Genomic DNA, 17,862 nt, shown 5'->3' with positions numbered 1-17,862 from the left:
ATTTTAAACTAAATTTGACTTTTGTCAGGTATATGCCATTATAAATATGTGTACTTTTTTTTTATTCTTATACCAATAATGTAGCAGTTATGAGGCCCAAAAGTTTTCATAATTCCAGGGTTAAGACCCTACTGTAAACAATTTGGTCTTTCATTATTAACTTCCGCTTATTTAACTTAATGCTGCTTCATACATTTAATCGTTAAGTTAACACCAATTTTAAACCTCTTCTTATTTCATGCTCAGTGTCCTACCAATCTAATTGCAAGCATTTATCATGGTTGCGTAGCTTTCTATAATACGGTTCAGCTTCTTTGATCTTATCCAACACTATCTGAGGGAATTCTGTGACTTCCTCTTGACCAATCGCCTTCCTCATACCTTTACCCCACCCTGTACTATTTATAGCATTGTCCATCCACTTGTATTCTGTCTCCATTTCACAAACTGCCTTTGGACAGTTAAGAGGGACTCCTTTGTCCCAATGAAGGAACCCCTCGTTGTAACTAAACCCAACACGTTGGCAATACTTCTGGAGCATCTCTGCAGGATTTTTCATGACGTCATCTATATCTATAATGACAATATCCTTTTTCAAAGTTGTCTCAATGTACTCCGCTACTTCGCTTAAGATTTGAAAGATGTTGGAATCAGGAAGCCAATTCTTGAAATAGTGCTCTACGTTGGAGTCCATACGATGAAATATTCTGTAGTAGGACTTGAAGACTGATTCGGGTTTTCTTAATAGAAAGGAGTGAGTGTACTTATCTGGGATAAGATGAAATCTATCTTTCATTGCATAAGCAAAGTCTTTTACAAAGACGTCTGCATTGGAAGTTAACTCTGCATCTAACCAGCTTCTGACGGCATCAAATGTGTATTCAGGCTCGAGTAAAACTGCTTCATGTTTGTGACGCGAAGTCATACGGCCATCAAGTCCATGATGTTCTGCTGTGACAAAAGGTTCAAAATAACCCTTGATATCACCGTTGGCTGTGATGGATTTATAAAAGACTGTAGATCCTCCACGAGGCATTGTCCATAGGAAGACACGGTTGGGTGTTCTCACGACAGTAGAAATTGACATGGTGAGTATTGGATGTTTGTCTGTAGTAGAAAGGAATGTAATCCACTGTTGTGAGAATAGTCATAAATTCATCAATACACTATGTTATGGTTTATGCATAGAATGGGTGTTTGTGGTTTGGTTTAACTCTTCATGCAAACAAGTAAATTTAGATTAAAAGCATTAACAAAACGTTCGGAATTTCTAAACAAATAGGCAGTTTACTAGTATTGTATAGAGGAATATGTGTAAATAAAATGACCATTGAACGCTACGTATATTTGTCCATGCTCTATCTTTGAGCATGATGGGCATGATGATCATGATTATTTATTTTTTGTTGGTTTTGTCAGTCATTCCCTGTATCAACCAAAAAAGGTACACCAAATTGGATATTTAATTCACATTTTACACGATCCACGCGATACCTTAAAAAGAGACAAGTATAAAATTATACATGATTATAACATGATTGCGCAGCCGCATTCTTGTAAGTACTTACCAATTTTTCTGAAATTTCGGACACGCTGCACTACTCCATACTAGATGTACACATGCTAAGTGTATTATAGGCCAATGAATGAACAGGGAACTATTATAATGTTGGCATAAGGCTGCGATCACATAGAAGTATACGGTATACGGTATTCGCTATTCGCTATACGATACGCTCATTCGATCAGGCTGAGTTCACATAAGAGTATACTATAGTAAACTCAGCCTGATCGAATGAGCGTATTCGTATAGCGAATTAGTGCCCTCTTATGTGACCCGGTACTATGAAATTACCTTGCTCGATTCAAGCTATACGCGTGCACCTGCAAAACGTGCACCGTATACCCGAATAGTATACTTCTATGTGATCGCAGCCTAACGAAGCAAACAAGTTTGTAAATACCGATATATTATGTAACTTGACCTCGATTTGTAAGTGTGATCACTGCTCAGTCTGCCGGTTGCGAAGGACATTACTTATTGGAAGGTCGTTTATATTTTGAATGGCAAACACCAAGAATGACCGATATATAAACACCATCAAAATCGTTTTCGTTTTTTGTCCTCTCTTGCTTAAGGGAACTGGAATGAGCGTTTTGAGCGTTTCGACAGCATTTTTGTGGGACCTGAGAGCACATCAGACCTATCAAATTGCATTCTGAATACGAAGAATGTCTTTCTGATATCAATTAATTTTCATTTTATGAAATTCACGATATAATACAAATTTTATGACAAATTATTAAAATTTGATATTTTTCAAATTTTGGAGATCATCAGATTTATAAAGTTTACTTCGAGTACTGTTAAATATCAAAAATATCAATTTTAATGATTTGCCATAAAATGTGTATTACATTGCGAATTTCAAAAATCAAAATTATTTGATATCAGAAGGCCATTCTTCGTATTCGATATGTCTGATGTGCTCTAACGTCCCACAATAAATACTGTCCAAACGTTCATACCCCTTCCCTTAAATATTTTTTTTCAAATTCAATTTGGTGTAATATAGGTAAAATATCCTGTAAAAGTTACCCCAAAAGGTAACCGAATTTTAAAGTATAAAAATATGGCAGACTAGAACAGGAGGGACACTCCAATATGAAATGGATATAGGTGTAGGGCTGACACTTTCACAGTAAGGTGCATTTGGTGAGAGCAAAATATTAAAAAAAATATGGGGTCATTGGGTGAGAGCATGATTTTTGCCATTCGGTGAGAGCAAAATGTAAAAATATTGGGTGATTGAACCTTTGGGTGAGAGCCGAAACAATGCCACAGAAACCTCGAACTTTGACTTTCTACTTCTAAATGGTTTCAAATTTCTTTGTTTTTTTTTTTTTTTTTTAAGTAACAACATCAGTAATAAATGAAAGTTGCTGTTCAAATGGAAAAATAAGGCTCTTTGGGCGACAGATCAAATGGAAAAATAGGGGGGAGGGTCTTCGGCATCATGCAGTTATTGTTCACTACATGTATTCACACAACACATGGGCACTCACATAGGTAATTGACCCGTTCTAGTAGCGCTGTGCTGTGGGTATAGGAGATGAACTAGTTAGCGTCATATTACAAAAGTATAAAAGCTCTGATTTTAGTACTTGCAAATGTTTCAATTACTTATTCTTTTCAAAATATCTGAATTTTTAATCCGGTACAAGCTTTAATAACGGGGGAGCATGCATTTGTATGAGCAAGGAAATCTACCATTTTATCCAAACTCCCATGTTAATCCAATGCACATTTTGCTTCACCCGACCGCCCTGACTTGGTCGCGTTTGGAAGAGGAGTGCCACCAAACCGTAATAGGTACAAATTTAGTACTTTCTGTTAATCAAGTATGGTTTATTTTCTACATGTCATTCTTTAAATTATTAGCACATGATGCAGTCATGTCTACATAAGAATTCACCACGACCTTTGCAGGACTTAAACCCCATTAAAAGCTATTAAACCAAGATAACACTCATTAAAAACAGCTCAACTATGTTACATCAGATCTTCTCTGGTTAAATCCACACTACACATGTTTCTGTTTTACCCTATGCAATGATCAATGAGCTGGTATTATAGTTTCAGTTGGGTGAACGATTACAAAGCAAACGCAAGGTAACAATACTGTGTGGGCCTTTGTTCACGAAATGAGACAATAGTGTGCATATTGTTAACCAGCATTCTTGAAAATGAGAAACATAATGGGTGTGCACCGTAACACGGTTTGGAAATAATTTCTTCATATTTTTGGTGTTATCTGTCGTTTACATATCCTTCCTAAAACACCAAAGTGCGAATATTTCCAAACACCTAAATTAGCTAAAATTTAGGACATGTTACAAAACTATATTTTCTAGAATTTCAGAAGAGTACTTTAAATATTGGCCGGTTATCAAGTTTTCACACAGTGACTTTATCTAGGCAATTTGTAGAGGTCACGCGTCAATGGTGAGAGCACTGTGTATTGTGTATAGGAAAACGGACAGTAACTGCAGTATGATAGTCCTTATAATAACGGTGGAGCGCCTTGATGAGTAAATTATAGCAAAGCAATGAAAAATACCCAAAACTCAGTCAGTGGAGCTCCACCCGTACATGTCAATAGCGTCATTATCGATTGGATTAGTCGACCGTAGCGGGTAATTCGATCGCTCATTGGACTAATATTATCACGTGGTAAGAAATGTGCATTGGATAATCGATTACTATAATGGTTTAGTACTGCATATTTTGGTTTAATCTTCACTAAGCGGGTTTATGGCTGAAAAGGTCACAGTGAATTTGCCGTGGACAAATCTGCACCATGGGTGACAGAGCATGTGTTCATAAACAAATATGGGATATTTGGGTGACAGCGACGCTGAAAAAGGGGGTCTTAACAGCCCTACATATGCGTCACCTCCAAAGTGAGTGTCCCGGGGGTTTAGGAACTTGCTTCGCTCGCTTGCTCAAATCTCCTGTCTCTCAAAATCAGATAGTAATCGAAATTCCTGTCAAAATCCTGTATAACTATTCTAAAGGGACCATATTTGGTATGCAGTAATTAAGGGCACCATTCCCCATATTTATCAAGAAGCAATAATAATTCTTGGTATTATTCCTATTTTCGACTCAAAACCAAGAGAAAAAATCTTTCCCTCCCCAGAATCCTTTTCGACATACTACATTCCCTAATTTCAACAAATGACGCTCCCACTACACTTTGTACAGGTTTCCTTTGTTTTCATACTGAGAATAAACTGCTGAACATGGATCGCTAGTCAAGAACATATTTTGCAAGATCTGTATGTGCTCTGTTTACGGAGGTATATTTCGCCACTATATAGACCCATGTGACACAACATAGCAAATCAGTACAGAAAATTGAAATGGAAGAAATACATTATGGGAAGTCTAAGATACGTTCTCTCTTCCAAGCCACAACTTATTAAAGTTGTTCCTCGATATGCAAATGAGACATTTTACGGTTGGAAGCTTTTTAACACTGAGATTTAGAACCTTGTTTTTGTTATGTTTCGTATTCGTTCCACACATGTGAAACGGCAAAAGTCTGTTGTGCAATTAATTGGGGGATCACGCCACGTGAATAAAACGGAAGATAAAAATCAATGCTTTGTGTAGATCACTTTCAATAAGATATGTGTATTTTGGAGAAAATAATTAAAAGAAATCATTATAATAACTCACAAAACATCAGAGAGACAACGATGCCACATATTTTCAATATCTTTACACTAACCCAGGTAACAAGCGTAGCACAACCCCCAGAAATTTACATCCATATTCTAAACATAACGTTTCTAAATACATTCTTGACTTCACTTTCTAAACACTGTTTTGCAGTGAGTGTAGAGACTAAACACATAACAGCACTAGGACTAGATGAGCATGTTGTGGATCCTATAGTGATAGGTTGTAGCAAATAAATTTGCAATGTATACTATGATCAGCTCTTAATAGGCGGGAATTATTCGGTTTTTGTTACTGCGCGAGTCAATAAAGTTCCAACTTACGCACGCGTAAATTCACAAAAGCAGGCGTCATTCACGATGATGTCAATGCCTTTATGCGTTACGCAATTTGTACGCCCAGTCAGATGTATTTCACACCTGCCAAACACAAGTTACCCAATTTTGAAAACTGGACGTTGAATGTACACTTTCATGAATATTGATTGACAACATTTTCCAATATGTCAGCGCTCAAATCGGACACAATAGAACAATAAACCATTCAAAAACAAACAATTAAAGCAACCATAATATTGACATTGGGAACGTTTGTACATTACATGTATAGAATATTGGAAAGGGCAACTTTTTCTGAAAGCATCATTTGTTGAAATTGTGATTATTTTTTTAATACAGAATTTTTGGGACAACTTTGGAAGGGTTGCAAAATGATTCTTTTATTCGCAGTACCACCTGCCACACAACTTTATGATTGCGTGAAGGAAAAGAAAATATTCGTATTTTGACATTTTCAACTCCAATGGCGTTGATCTGCCAAATGCTTGATATGAATTGGCATTAGTTTTACACATCAATTATTAAGATATTTAAACAGTATATGGCCTCATTCTTTCACTAGAATGTTTTGTACATGTGTGTGAAATAGCTTCAACAATGGTTCGCTGCATAATGGTAAAAACAGCCTTGACCTAAAAAAGGGCGAGAGGTACCATATTTACTATATTTACCGATTCAGGCTAAATTTAAAATTGATATAAAACGTTTGTTTTTTGATCGATTACAAAAATTAATTTTTGTCATAAAGAAATTGTGTCTGGCGTGAATTACACTACTGTTTTTTTATTCTTAGGGCTCTTTAACTTCTTCAAATAATTTTTTTAATGATAGAGTGAATCCCCTGGCCCTCTATAATTACGCACAAAAGATCGAGTCCCCTTAAGTTATGCTTGTTGCGGCTGGATTGACGGGTAACGTACGCGAAACTCCCGACCTAGACCCGCCGCGCAAACATCTAAAACAATTCTCTTACGTTCAGGGCCGTGGTTTATTTTTCTGTAAGGACACTGTTTGGTGCTGTCGCATTCGATTGAATCTATACTATGATTGAATGAACACAACAAATGATTTAAAAGTCAACTTTTTCAGTGTTCACCATATGTGACGTGTCATGTCAAAAGGAGACACTTTTGGGCAGGTTATCAATTTTGAGGGTTTTACATATCTTAAATATAGAGATATTTTGCTCCACAACGCCGTTTCCTCAATGAAATCGGACATTCCTAAGCGAAGATATTGAGTTCGTAAGTTATGGTATTATAAAATTGGAAATTGAGATATCGGCCTTTAAAAATATTATTGACAATGTTGAGAGTAGGAATTACGTTGAAAAATGTCTCAAAAAATACAAGATGCCAGTTAAATTCCGGTCTGAAACTATCAGACAATACTTTTAACATTAATAACATCACAAATTCGCAACAAACCCAAATTGTGAAAAAATCACCCTCAGGTAGACTTTACGATCCTGCCCAAAAGTGTCTCCTTTTGACATGACACGTCACATATTGTCTCACACACGTTCTAGATCAAGATATCGTACGCTATAACAATGCTATTCTACACATGTATCTAGATACGGGAAAGATGAATGTACTATTGACATTGCTTGTGTCGTTTATGAGTACCATTAATTACCAATTACACAGATTCAAACTTGAAAGTTGGTAGTTGACAAATACGTGTCACCCTGCAATTTTCTTTGAAATTCCAGAAAACATATCTAAACCGAAATCTGAAATTTGGAGGTTGGGTAGGGTGAATAGTTATTTGGTAATATAACAATTAATGTCATATAATGAGAGAAAACATTCCATTTCAAAGCATCAATACCCAAAATGGATTTTTTTGGCTATATAACCTGGTCATTTTCAGTGATTTTAAAGCAGCTTTCCAGATAGACTTCTCCGTAGTCCACTTGCCAATTGTGCATACTCTGGCTATTACATTTAAGCTTAAAACTCTGATTCAATTATTTGTGCACAATTGATAGATTTTCACATCTGATCTTTTCAGTCACCGTACTCCCTCTGTTTGTTATATAATAAACTGGCAGATTCTAAAATTAGAATTGTTCAGTATTGAAGTGCCATTATAGTTATGCCATTATGATATGTTGCATTCAATAATATAAGCCTACGTATACTTTACTTTTACTGTCACAAATATAATTATGTAAACTTTTTCATAACCATTTTATACTAGTATTTTGATGTAATAAATATCAGTATAATTTCGAGTTCAACTGAATGCGTTCCTCATGATTAATAACATATTTTTATTTATCAAAAATCGACTATGGCATAGTCTACTTTCCAGATGGCCTACAAGCAAATAGTTCCTCGGCGTATTTATATGCATCGCTCAGGACTACTCGTGGTATTATAAACTTATGCAGAACTAAAGAATAGGTGGCGTGCACTAAAAAATTTATTTTTCTCTATCTCTCTTTCTCTATCTCTCTGACTCTTTCTATGTGCCCATGTGTATGTATCATGCTTTTATCCGTGGATTGTTTTTTCTATCCTAGATATGTTATTTCTTACCGAATATTTTCAACCAGATTCTAGAAATTGTTACAAGGTATGTCACAAAAAATGGATTTAAGAGTATGAATTCGCATCAAAGTTGTAATTGACATTTGACAATCCAGATGAACCTAATACAACATATCACCAGATTTGCTTTAAAATAGTTGAGAGTGTTAGATCAGCAAATACGTTTGATGGGTGGTGTATTATGATACTTATTGGGCTCACAAAACAGGCTTTTCAGGGGTCTTCACAAAAAATGTTGAGTTGACATCCCTGACATTAGTAATTTGACCTCACAAAATAGTTTTGGACAGTATGCTAATGAACGTCGGTGGATCAGGTGTCTGGTCATGAGAGGTATCATGATCTGTTACTAAGTATAGTAATGGAGATAATAAAACTCTTTTAAGTGATTCAAGTTTGTCTTCCGTGTCTTACTTATTTCATTGATAATCATTGCTACTCTAAAATAACGGGTACGCAACGATAGTTAGTGTAATGTATATTGCGGACATTGTTGAGGACATATTGGAACTATAGCTTTACCAGCAAGAGTAATTTCTAAGGCTGAACTTGTCATATATCATAAAAGTAAGGTCTTACTTTCATACATCTATGTAGCATATATAAAAACATCTACCAAGAAGTAAACACCTCCCTTAATTATGAGATATTAACTCAAAATCTATGCATTAAAATTTAAAATTGAAATAGCAAAAGGAAACCAAGTTTTGTTTTGCAAATTTTGATTCCTCATTTGTCTTAATAGCCCAAAATGTGTTGCCATGGTGACCCTTTGAATGAAAAAGACACCCATTCAAAAGTTACACCTAAACACATTGAAAATGTTGCTTTTGCTGTTAGAGTGCCTGGTCGTCACTGGTCACCGCGGGTCGCGAACTTTTTTCTGTAGTTAACATTTAAATGGGGGCAATTTGAAAGACCTATATACATGGTCGGGTCATCCTTAGCCAGAATGTAATGGTACACTGACTTGAGTAGCTTTTTAGTGCAACTTTTGAAAATGCATCTTTTTCATTCAAGAAGTCACCATGGCTACAAACTAACTTTGAGCTATCAAGACAAATGAGGTATCAAAATTTGCAGAATTACCCTGGAATTTTTTTTTTCAATTTCAGATTTTAAATTTGATGCATAGATTTTGAGTTTTATATCGTAATAAAGGGGGTAATTACTTTTTGGTATGCGTTTAGTTGTCAAATACGGAAACATCTGTTCAAGCAACAATTGTTAACCATTATTAAGTCATCATTGGCCATTGGAAAAGTGCTTATTTTATAATGTTTATGAGTGACTATTATATGAACCACTGCCTACGACGAACTATGTATTGACTTGTTCTTTATACCTTTACATTATTTTTAGCATTCTCGTCGATTTTACATACATGTATATAAATATTATAGTATAGCATTTCAGTGCATATTTCTAAAGTGCAAGAAAATTTTAAGTAAACATAAATTACATATAATGCTCAATGGGTAAACCCAGACTATGAGTGACTATTGATAAACCATTGCCAACTTCGAATTATATATTGACTGGTTCTCTATGCATTTACATTATTTTTACCATTCTCGTCGATTTTACATATATATTTTTTTATATAGTATAGCATTTCAGTGCATATTTCTGAAGTGCAAGAAAATTTTAAGTAAACATAAATGACGTATAATGCTCAATGGGTAAACCCAGACTTGTTTTTTTGTTTTTTTTCATTTCAGGAATATCAGAGTGAAAAACGAGTTTCTATTTTATGATACTGGTTCTCTATGCATTTACATTGTTTTTACCATTCATCGATTTTACTTATATATTTCAAATAAATTATAGAATTTCTGTGCATATTTATCAAATGCAAGAATAATAAGTATAAATTACGTATAATGTTCAATGGGTAAACCCAGACTTGATTTTTTACATTTACATTTCCTGTGATCATTTATTTTGCTCGTTATATAATTGCACAAACTGTCAACAACAGAAGGAGTTCCTTGTTAGCGAGCTCAGTGACTTGCATTAGCTAATACGTTGGCAGCATATCGAGGCAATATAACTTCATACACTATGAACCACAATGGCCTCATCCCAATGGCATAGTTCAATAACCTCAATTAAATAATCATAGTGCAAAATTTGACCTAAAGTTGCAGAGTATGAGTTTTTGTACCTAGATGTTCAAAGGTCATTCAATGAATGTATAAATGTATTGGGTTTAAAAACTGTGCCCCTGACAGATGAGCATGTTGTGGATCTTAGTGATAGGTTGTAGCAAATAAATTTGCAGCATATCATGTAGCCCAACCTTAGAAGTGTAAATGTTTTTGTTTTTTACCGAAATGTTGATGGCTCTAAAACCCACAAAACACTTACAAGAAGATCGACCTTTGCTTTTATTGACCTCCTTACTTTGTTAATATCAAGGGTTCATTATCCCCGACAACAAAATATCTCCTTGAGTTTCTCGCGATACTGTTTGAACCGAATTACGTATATGAATGGATTGATCGTCGAATTAAGTATCGCCATGCTGTTAGCAAAGTGATTCTCTGGCTTCCCATGGTAGAAATAACCACCCAAATTCAACTGAAGAAACAAAAATTGATTGATAGCCCAGCAAAGAACAAACGCCAAAAATACCAACAGAAAGGTCTTGGTGACGTTTCGGCTGCGACTTATCGCTTTCCTATCTTTCGCATCAGACCCGCTTACTTTTCCAGACACCGTAGATACGTCGGTAACACTACCACCGTCTCCTTTTAAAGATTTAACTCTCTCGTCTTGTTCGCGAAGCTCCATGATTATTCGCGTGAAGCAGAATCCCATGATCATACATGGCACAAAATAGTCCCACAAAAACAGAAAAACACCAACTATACCTAAATACAGTTGGGTAAATCGTACAAACTGACATTTGCCGTCGAAGTATGCTGTCTGCTTGGCGCAGTAAACAATCTGCATAGTTGGAGCGATGATCCACAGTGCAGCTCCTAACATCATTGCCTTCTTTTTCGTAAAAACTGTACGATACCATATAGCATGATTAACTGCCATATACCGTTCGATGGCGATCGCCACCAGATTGTAGGTGGAGATGCTAAAGAGAAAATAGAGCAACCCATCCCAAAACATACAATATATGTATCCAAGTGCTTGATTTTTTGGAGACACAAGTTGGGTATACAGAAATCTACTGGTGACGGTTCCAGTTACCAAAACAAACGATGTCAGAAAATCTATAAAAGCTTGGGAGACGATAAGGAATTTCACTTCGTTGGTCTTCATGCTGGTGACGACGATACACACCGTCAAGTTGCCTAAGACGCCGAGAATACCGACGAGTATTCGCAGTGCAGTAAGGTAGATCTCAGCGGCACTTTTTGAGCCTACGCCAGAACTGGCTACATCGGTGCTTTCAGTGCTAGCAGTTTCGTAATCATTGTTAAAGCTTTCTGCCATAGTCATGTTCATGCCGGCCATCCCTCTAAGTCGCCAGATACTTCTGAAAGAAAAATATTATCATTTTTCTTTATAATGTTTATAAAGATTATCCGACGCAAAAACTTGTATTATTCAAATTAAAGATTTTTAAAAGCATTATTACTTGAGATGAATAACGAAGATGGTTCCACATGCATCTGTAACGCCAAAATATTAACTAGAATTGGCTTCATTGTCCAGTGAAAATAGTTTTTACCATCTTTACTGGCTATTATATGTCATTGTACGCATTATTATATTCCCTCGATTCTTCTTCTGAAAATGTAACACATTGAAGAAATATCATATTATGTGTAAAAATTGTAACTCTATATTATATAATAACTAATTATGTTACCAAAGAAGGTAATTGTTTTCTTTGCAACCAAATACATGTAGACATAGTAACGTGTGTCCAAACAATAACTACACTTACCTTTATACGTAAGTAGATTTATGTTTTCTCTGCAATTGAAATAACTTTCTACGTTGTAACAAGGTCCGTGGAGTTTGGGCGATTTATTTGATCAGTAACTTGCGCATCGTGGTTATATACATTTTCCATTATATCCCAGAATGCGTTAGTTCTCTAATATGCATGAATCTTGCATTTGATATTCGAAGCCGGTCGAGTGCAGATCCGTCGGAACACGCTTTTCAATACGGTATAAATGCTAACCTCATCGTGACATCATCCAAGCAGCAAAGTTCATTTCCCATTGAAAAGCGTTATCCGACGGATCTGCAGTCGACCATTCTGATTCCTTTTATATAGGAACAAAAGTTGCCAACACTAATCGGCCTATTGCCACTTCGTCCATATCCAGTTGATCCTTTATACTTAGTCCTTTGACAGTTAGCCCTTCATCATTTTGTCCTTTGCCAATTCGTCCTTTTCCCAGTGTGTCTTCGTACCAAATCGTCGTTCAACCACTTGTCCTTTGACCATAAGGTGCTTATGCCATTTTCCCCTTTGTTTTGTGTTATTTCTATTCGGAACCGAGGTTACTCATTCAATGGATATTGCACGTAATCTGTTGCATATGGCATGCATGAAGTACTGCCATAAACCTTTCAATGGATATCGCTACTAGATAATAGGTGCATATACTAAATCGTCACCCTCATAACCAAACTGCCTAAGTCATTATTACATGTTTCTCATTTGCCATTTCTCTACCCATAATTAATCAAATTTCCAGCCGCATTCTTCATTAACTTGTGAATACATCTCCGGAAATTGTCGCACAAAGTGGAAATTAAGGTAATTTTGGGGGTTTGAAACAAAACTGGAGTGGGGAGACAAACTGGGGGGGGCAAGAAAAAAAAAAAATGGGGATGTCCCACTTGACCCCCCGTAGCGCCGCCACTGGGGGCATGATGTTCCATATGGGGGTGGGAGAGGCAGATGCCCCTTGGCTACGCTACTGAGTCTCTACCATGGATGCCAACTATAACAAGCGGCAATAAGTGATAATAGCTCTTTCATTATGACCAAGACCGTTGGCAAATCTGAGGGAGTGGTCTCCACTTCTTTCCAGATGAGTATTGAACATATTGTGTTATTGTAATTGTGACGTGTAATTAAAGTCCATTTTGGTTTTACAAGCACTCTTTGTATTCATTGAAGCTCATTGGCTTGCTTTTTTTTTTTTAAATAGTACCGAATGGTAACTGCACTCAGCAATTGCTCACGCAAAACTTTATCTGGTAAAACCACCTTGCTCTGCTGACCTACAGATTTTTTTTTTTTTTGACATTTGAATTTTTTTTGTTTTAATTAGTTTGCTTCCAAAGTAAAATGACAGTATCCACACATTGAATAACATATTTGCCTGGCAGAAATAGTAAAGTTTAATAACCAGTCTACTATCGATGTAAAAGACCCCGAGGGTTGGGGGGGGGGGGAGGTACTTAGCACAAATGACCATACGGGTATGTTCCCCCCGGCAAGCCCCCCCTGTATTTTGGATTCGTAGCTCCGAAAGACCCCCTATATTTGACCAAAATAGAGCTCCGAGAGACCCTTGATTTTGATAATTTCAGCTCTAAAAGACTCCAAAATTGCTCATTCCTCGTATTTCTGGATTTTCAACCAGAAAGCCAAGAAAGACCCTTGATTTTGATATTTCGCAGCTCCAAAAGACCCCCTTTTACCGGTACGCCGTCAGCTCCCAAAGACCCAGCACCTCAAAATTCCGGGGGAACATACATTGATGTGACCCCCGGGTAAAAGACATTATCTGCAAATGATAAAGCATACTTGTCAAGTGATACTGCTTTATATGCCATCACACCACTCTTCGCCATACATACATTCTCACAGCCACATTTCCCTAACATAATATGAAATTAAAAAAAGAAGGACATTTAATTAGGCAGAGGCGGGGCTCGAACCCACGCTGCACTGACCAGCGCCTTAGACCGCTCGACCACGAAGGATGTGATTACTTCATTACTACATCATATTTTGGAATTTTATCTGCTTAAAACATTAATGTGTATTATAATAAAGCTACCATTATTTATATTGTTGAATTCTCAAGCGCATAGAGACACGAGGGTCCTATGAATAGGCCTACACAATACATAAAATCGATTTTGATATGGCGGTCACGTGCTCTGCTGTGCATGTGGTTTCCCAAAAGCGGAAGTTGTATTACGAAGTGCATCCGAACTCCATTTTGAAGCAAATGCTTTTGACAAGGTATTGGATTGTTCCAGTTTGCATCCTAAATCCACATTAGACCCTAATTTTATTTACGAAATCAAAAGATTAGATTATCATAACAACAAAACGGTAATCTTTTGTTGGGTCTAATGTGAAAATTACATAAAAAAATTACAGTTTTTACAGAATTAATTTTCACTTAATTCCAAAAAAAACAAAAAACAAAACAATGGCGTATATAAGATTGAAATAAATTCTCTACCTTCTATACTAGATCAATTGTGACGCAAGTTGTTAACAAAAATTGTTATGATAGATGTACAGTTAATATTCATATATTCCATTACCTATCTGATGGTACAGTTTTTACACAGAAAATATTTACCTGCCACTCGGCTATTTCCGGAAAGGTCACAGGGTTGCCGTGACCTGTGCAATAATTACAATTAAAATGTTTCTTATTCTAACAGCAAGCGTTTCTAAAATGCAGTATGGCGAAATGTGGTGTAATATGCCATCTCTCTACCCATAGCCTATTCAATGTAAATGTCAAAGTTTACCTTTTTTGTCAATATGCCTACTAGTCCAATGCAAAGTTTCCAAATCATCGAAGTGTGACCATGATACAATGGATCTTTAAAGGTTACAGGTAAAACTCAAACCGAAAAGGGTGCAACTTTGATAGACCTGAGACCAGTCCTCGTTTCCGGAGTTTAGGCTTAGGGTTTAGGGTTGGGGTAGCGCAGTCTTGTAATAAGACTAGTAGTTTCGGTAATGTTGTTAAAGTCTCTATCCTCTCACCATATCATTTTGACGGTGAGCATTCTTATATATGTGATGCAGTCTTCAGGGGTAGTTGCCATTAGCACAACTGCTGTGACTCCTACTGACATCGTACTAATGCCAGGTAAGCGATCTAAACTCAACCCAGAAAGTATCGAAACGATTATAGATGGTCAGATATATCGGGAACAGAAATATATAGCAAAAATGTATTTAATGTATATAAAGCGCAGCTTTCTCCTGCGCATTTTGATACCTCTTTTGTTGCTCTACGATATCATTTGGTCGAGTTATTGGCGCTTGAGTGGCTTCAAGTCGGATTTTGAAAGTTTCACTTAGCTCCTATTGAATACTACACAGCTTTCGGCTGAACCACTAGCAGACTATGTTAGCACTGAACCACTAGCAGACTATGTTAGCACTGAACCACTAGCAGACTATGTTAGCATATCTATGACAATGACAAAGGTACCAAAATCTGAATTTTGATGATTTTTACGATCGTCCGGATGTAGTTGAATCATTTTCTTACGATCCGTGACCATTCATAGCATACCTTTGTTTCTCTGTGGATTTGACTAGATGGACATATTCTAAGAAAAAATAGCTCCTATGTCCCTCCCAAAAATGGCGGGAAAATCTATTTATAGCTCATTTTAAAAAAACGGTGACATTTTGAAAAACATGAATATCTATATACCATGTTCTGGATAGGCTATAATGACAAATAATATGCCATTTTCCACTATCTTTGGCATGCCCAACCTTTTAAGATAAAATTCAAAGTGTTGAGAGGTTATCTTGACCCTAAATCCAAGATGGCCGCCAGTTCCATATTGAAAAACATGAAAATCGATATATCATGAAGTGGATAGGCTATAATAACAAACAATGTGTCGTTGTCAACTATATTTGGCATGCAAAACCGTTTTAGATCATATTCAACGAGCTTGTGGTCACCTTGACCCCTAAATTCAAGATGGCCGCCAGCGCCATATTGACAAAAACATGAAAATCTATATACATGTACCATGAAGTGGATAGGCTATACTGACAAACAATGTGTCGTTTTCCACTATTTTGGCATGCCAACTCTTTTTTGTCATATTCAAAGTGTTTGGGGTAATCTTGAACCCTAAATCCAAGATGGCCGCCAGCGCCATGTTGAAAAACATGAAAATCGATATATCATGAAGTGGATTGACTATAATAACCAAAAGTGTGTCGTTTTCAACTATATTTGGCATGCAAAACTATTTAAGATCATATTCAAAGAGTTTGAGGTCACCTTGACTCCTAAATCCAAGATGGCCGCCAGCACCATATTGACAAAAACATGAAGTGGATAGGCTATACTGACAAATATTCAACTATTTTTGGCATGCCAAGCCTTTTCATGTCGTATTCAAAGTGCTGGGGGGGCATCTTGACCCCTAAATCCAAGATGACTGTCTAAGCCATGTCGAAAAATATGAACATCGATATTTAAGATGTGACACACATGAGGCCAATACTTATTTTACTCAATTACTTATACTATCTTCCCACATTGAGAAGACAAGGAGCAAAGTTTGTTCACGAAACAACATTTTGAACAAGCTCGCTGGATGGGGAGCTCGACCAGACACTCTCAGATCAACAGCCTTGGCCTTATGCTACTCTAGTGCTGAATACGCCTGCCCAGTGTGGGGAAGATCAACTCATGCCAAGAAGGTGGACCCAGCACTCAACTCATGCTGCCGACTTATCACTGGATGCCTCCGATCAACACCAACGGAGAGTCTCTACACCTTAGCTGCTATAGCCCCTCCAGATGTACGTCGGCAAGTGACCAGCATGCGAGAGCGTGAGCGTCAGACCACTGATATGAAGCACCCCATGTTCAATCAGACTGCTGCACCCAAACGCCGTACATCCAGGGGAAGCTTCCTAAGCAAAGTTCATCCTCTTGGGACAGTCTCCAAGGAAGCGGAAAGACTCACCCTGTGGAAAGAGAGATTTCCCAATTCACCAGCTATGGTACTGCAACCCAGTGAGCAGCTACCACCTGGAGCTGATTCCACATGGCCTGAGTGGCGGTGTCTCAACAGACTAAGATCAGGGGTCGGAAGGTGCAAGATTGCTTTGCAGAAATGGGGCTACCTACCAGAAGGGCAAAACACTACCTGTGAGTGTGGAACGGTTCCACAGACTATGGAACACCTGTTGGTGTGTCCACAGATGGGGCAACACTGCACACATGAGGACCTAGCCGAATTCAACGATTCTGCTCGTCACTGCGTCAGCTATTGGCTCGGGCGCCTTTGACCCTGCGGTTGGCCACGCTAAGAAGAAGAAGAACTTATACTATAGATTTTGAAAGTGTTACCTTTGTTCTTTCAGGAAAGTTGCACGTTAAGAGCATGTGATGGAGACATAACAGACACTGACGAGCTACAGAGCAACCAAGAGACTGATAAACTAGAATGCATGCTGAAAGATCATTGCCATGTAAAAGACAGTGTAGAAAAAGAAGAGAAATGGGAGAACATTAAGGACAACTTTTTACAATGGAAGGGCCTTGATAAATTTCAACATGTCAATACAACAGTGGAATGGGATAAAGGAAAGGACCTAAGGGTTATCATATGCATGCTACTTGTTGTACCACGATGTCTAACACACACGCTCACTGCCAAGCCACAAAACGCAAGCACAAATCTGAGAAATAAAAAAAAGGCTGGGATGTCCGGTCAGCAATCATCTTTCTCAGGACCTCCTCCCAAGAAACTTCGTTCAAGTATAGGT

At 37.2% G+C, this 17,862-nt stretch overlaps 1 protein-coding gene across 2 annotated transcripts in view; it reads left to right on the top strand.

The window, feature by feature from the left end:
- The window catches only part of LOC140168130 (uncharacterized), a 91,586-nt gene that overhangs the window by 37,547 nt on the left and 36,177 nt on the right, over nucleotides 1-17,862 (top strand). The window contains exon 1 of one of the 2 annotated variants that reach the window (XM_072191440.1): nucleotides 15,072-15,199. The exons of the other annotated variant lie outside the window; for it this stretch is intronic. Coding sequence (XP_072047541.1) covers nucleotides 15,130-15,199 — 70 coding nt within the window. The 5' untranslated portion in view covers nucleotides 15,072-15,129. Of the gene's footprint in view, nucleotides 1-15,071; nucleotides 15,200-17,862 lie in introns of those variants that run through there. 2 annotated transcript variants of the gene reach the window in all.

The sequence above is a fragment of the Amphiura filiformis genome, chromosome 13 (genome assembly GCF_039555335.1).
Source record: "Amphiura filiformis chromosome 13, Afil_fr2py, whole genome shotgun sequence".
Classification (NCBI taxonomy): domain Eukaryota; kingdom Metazoa; phylum Echinodermata; class Ophiuroidea; order Amphilepidida; family Amphiuridae; genus Amphiura; species Amphiura filiformis.
The sequence above is the reverse complement of the archived record's forward strand: the minus strand, read 5'-3'. Positions and strand labels throughout refer to the sequence as shown.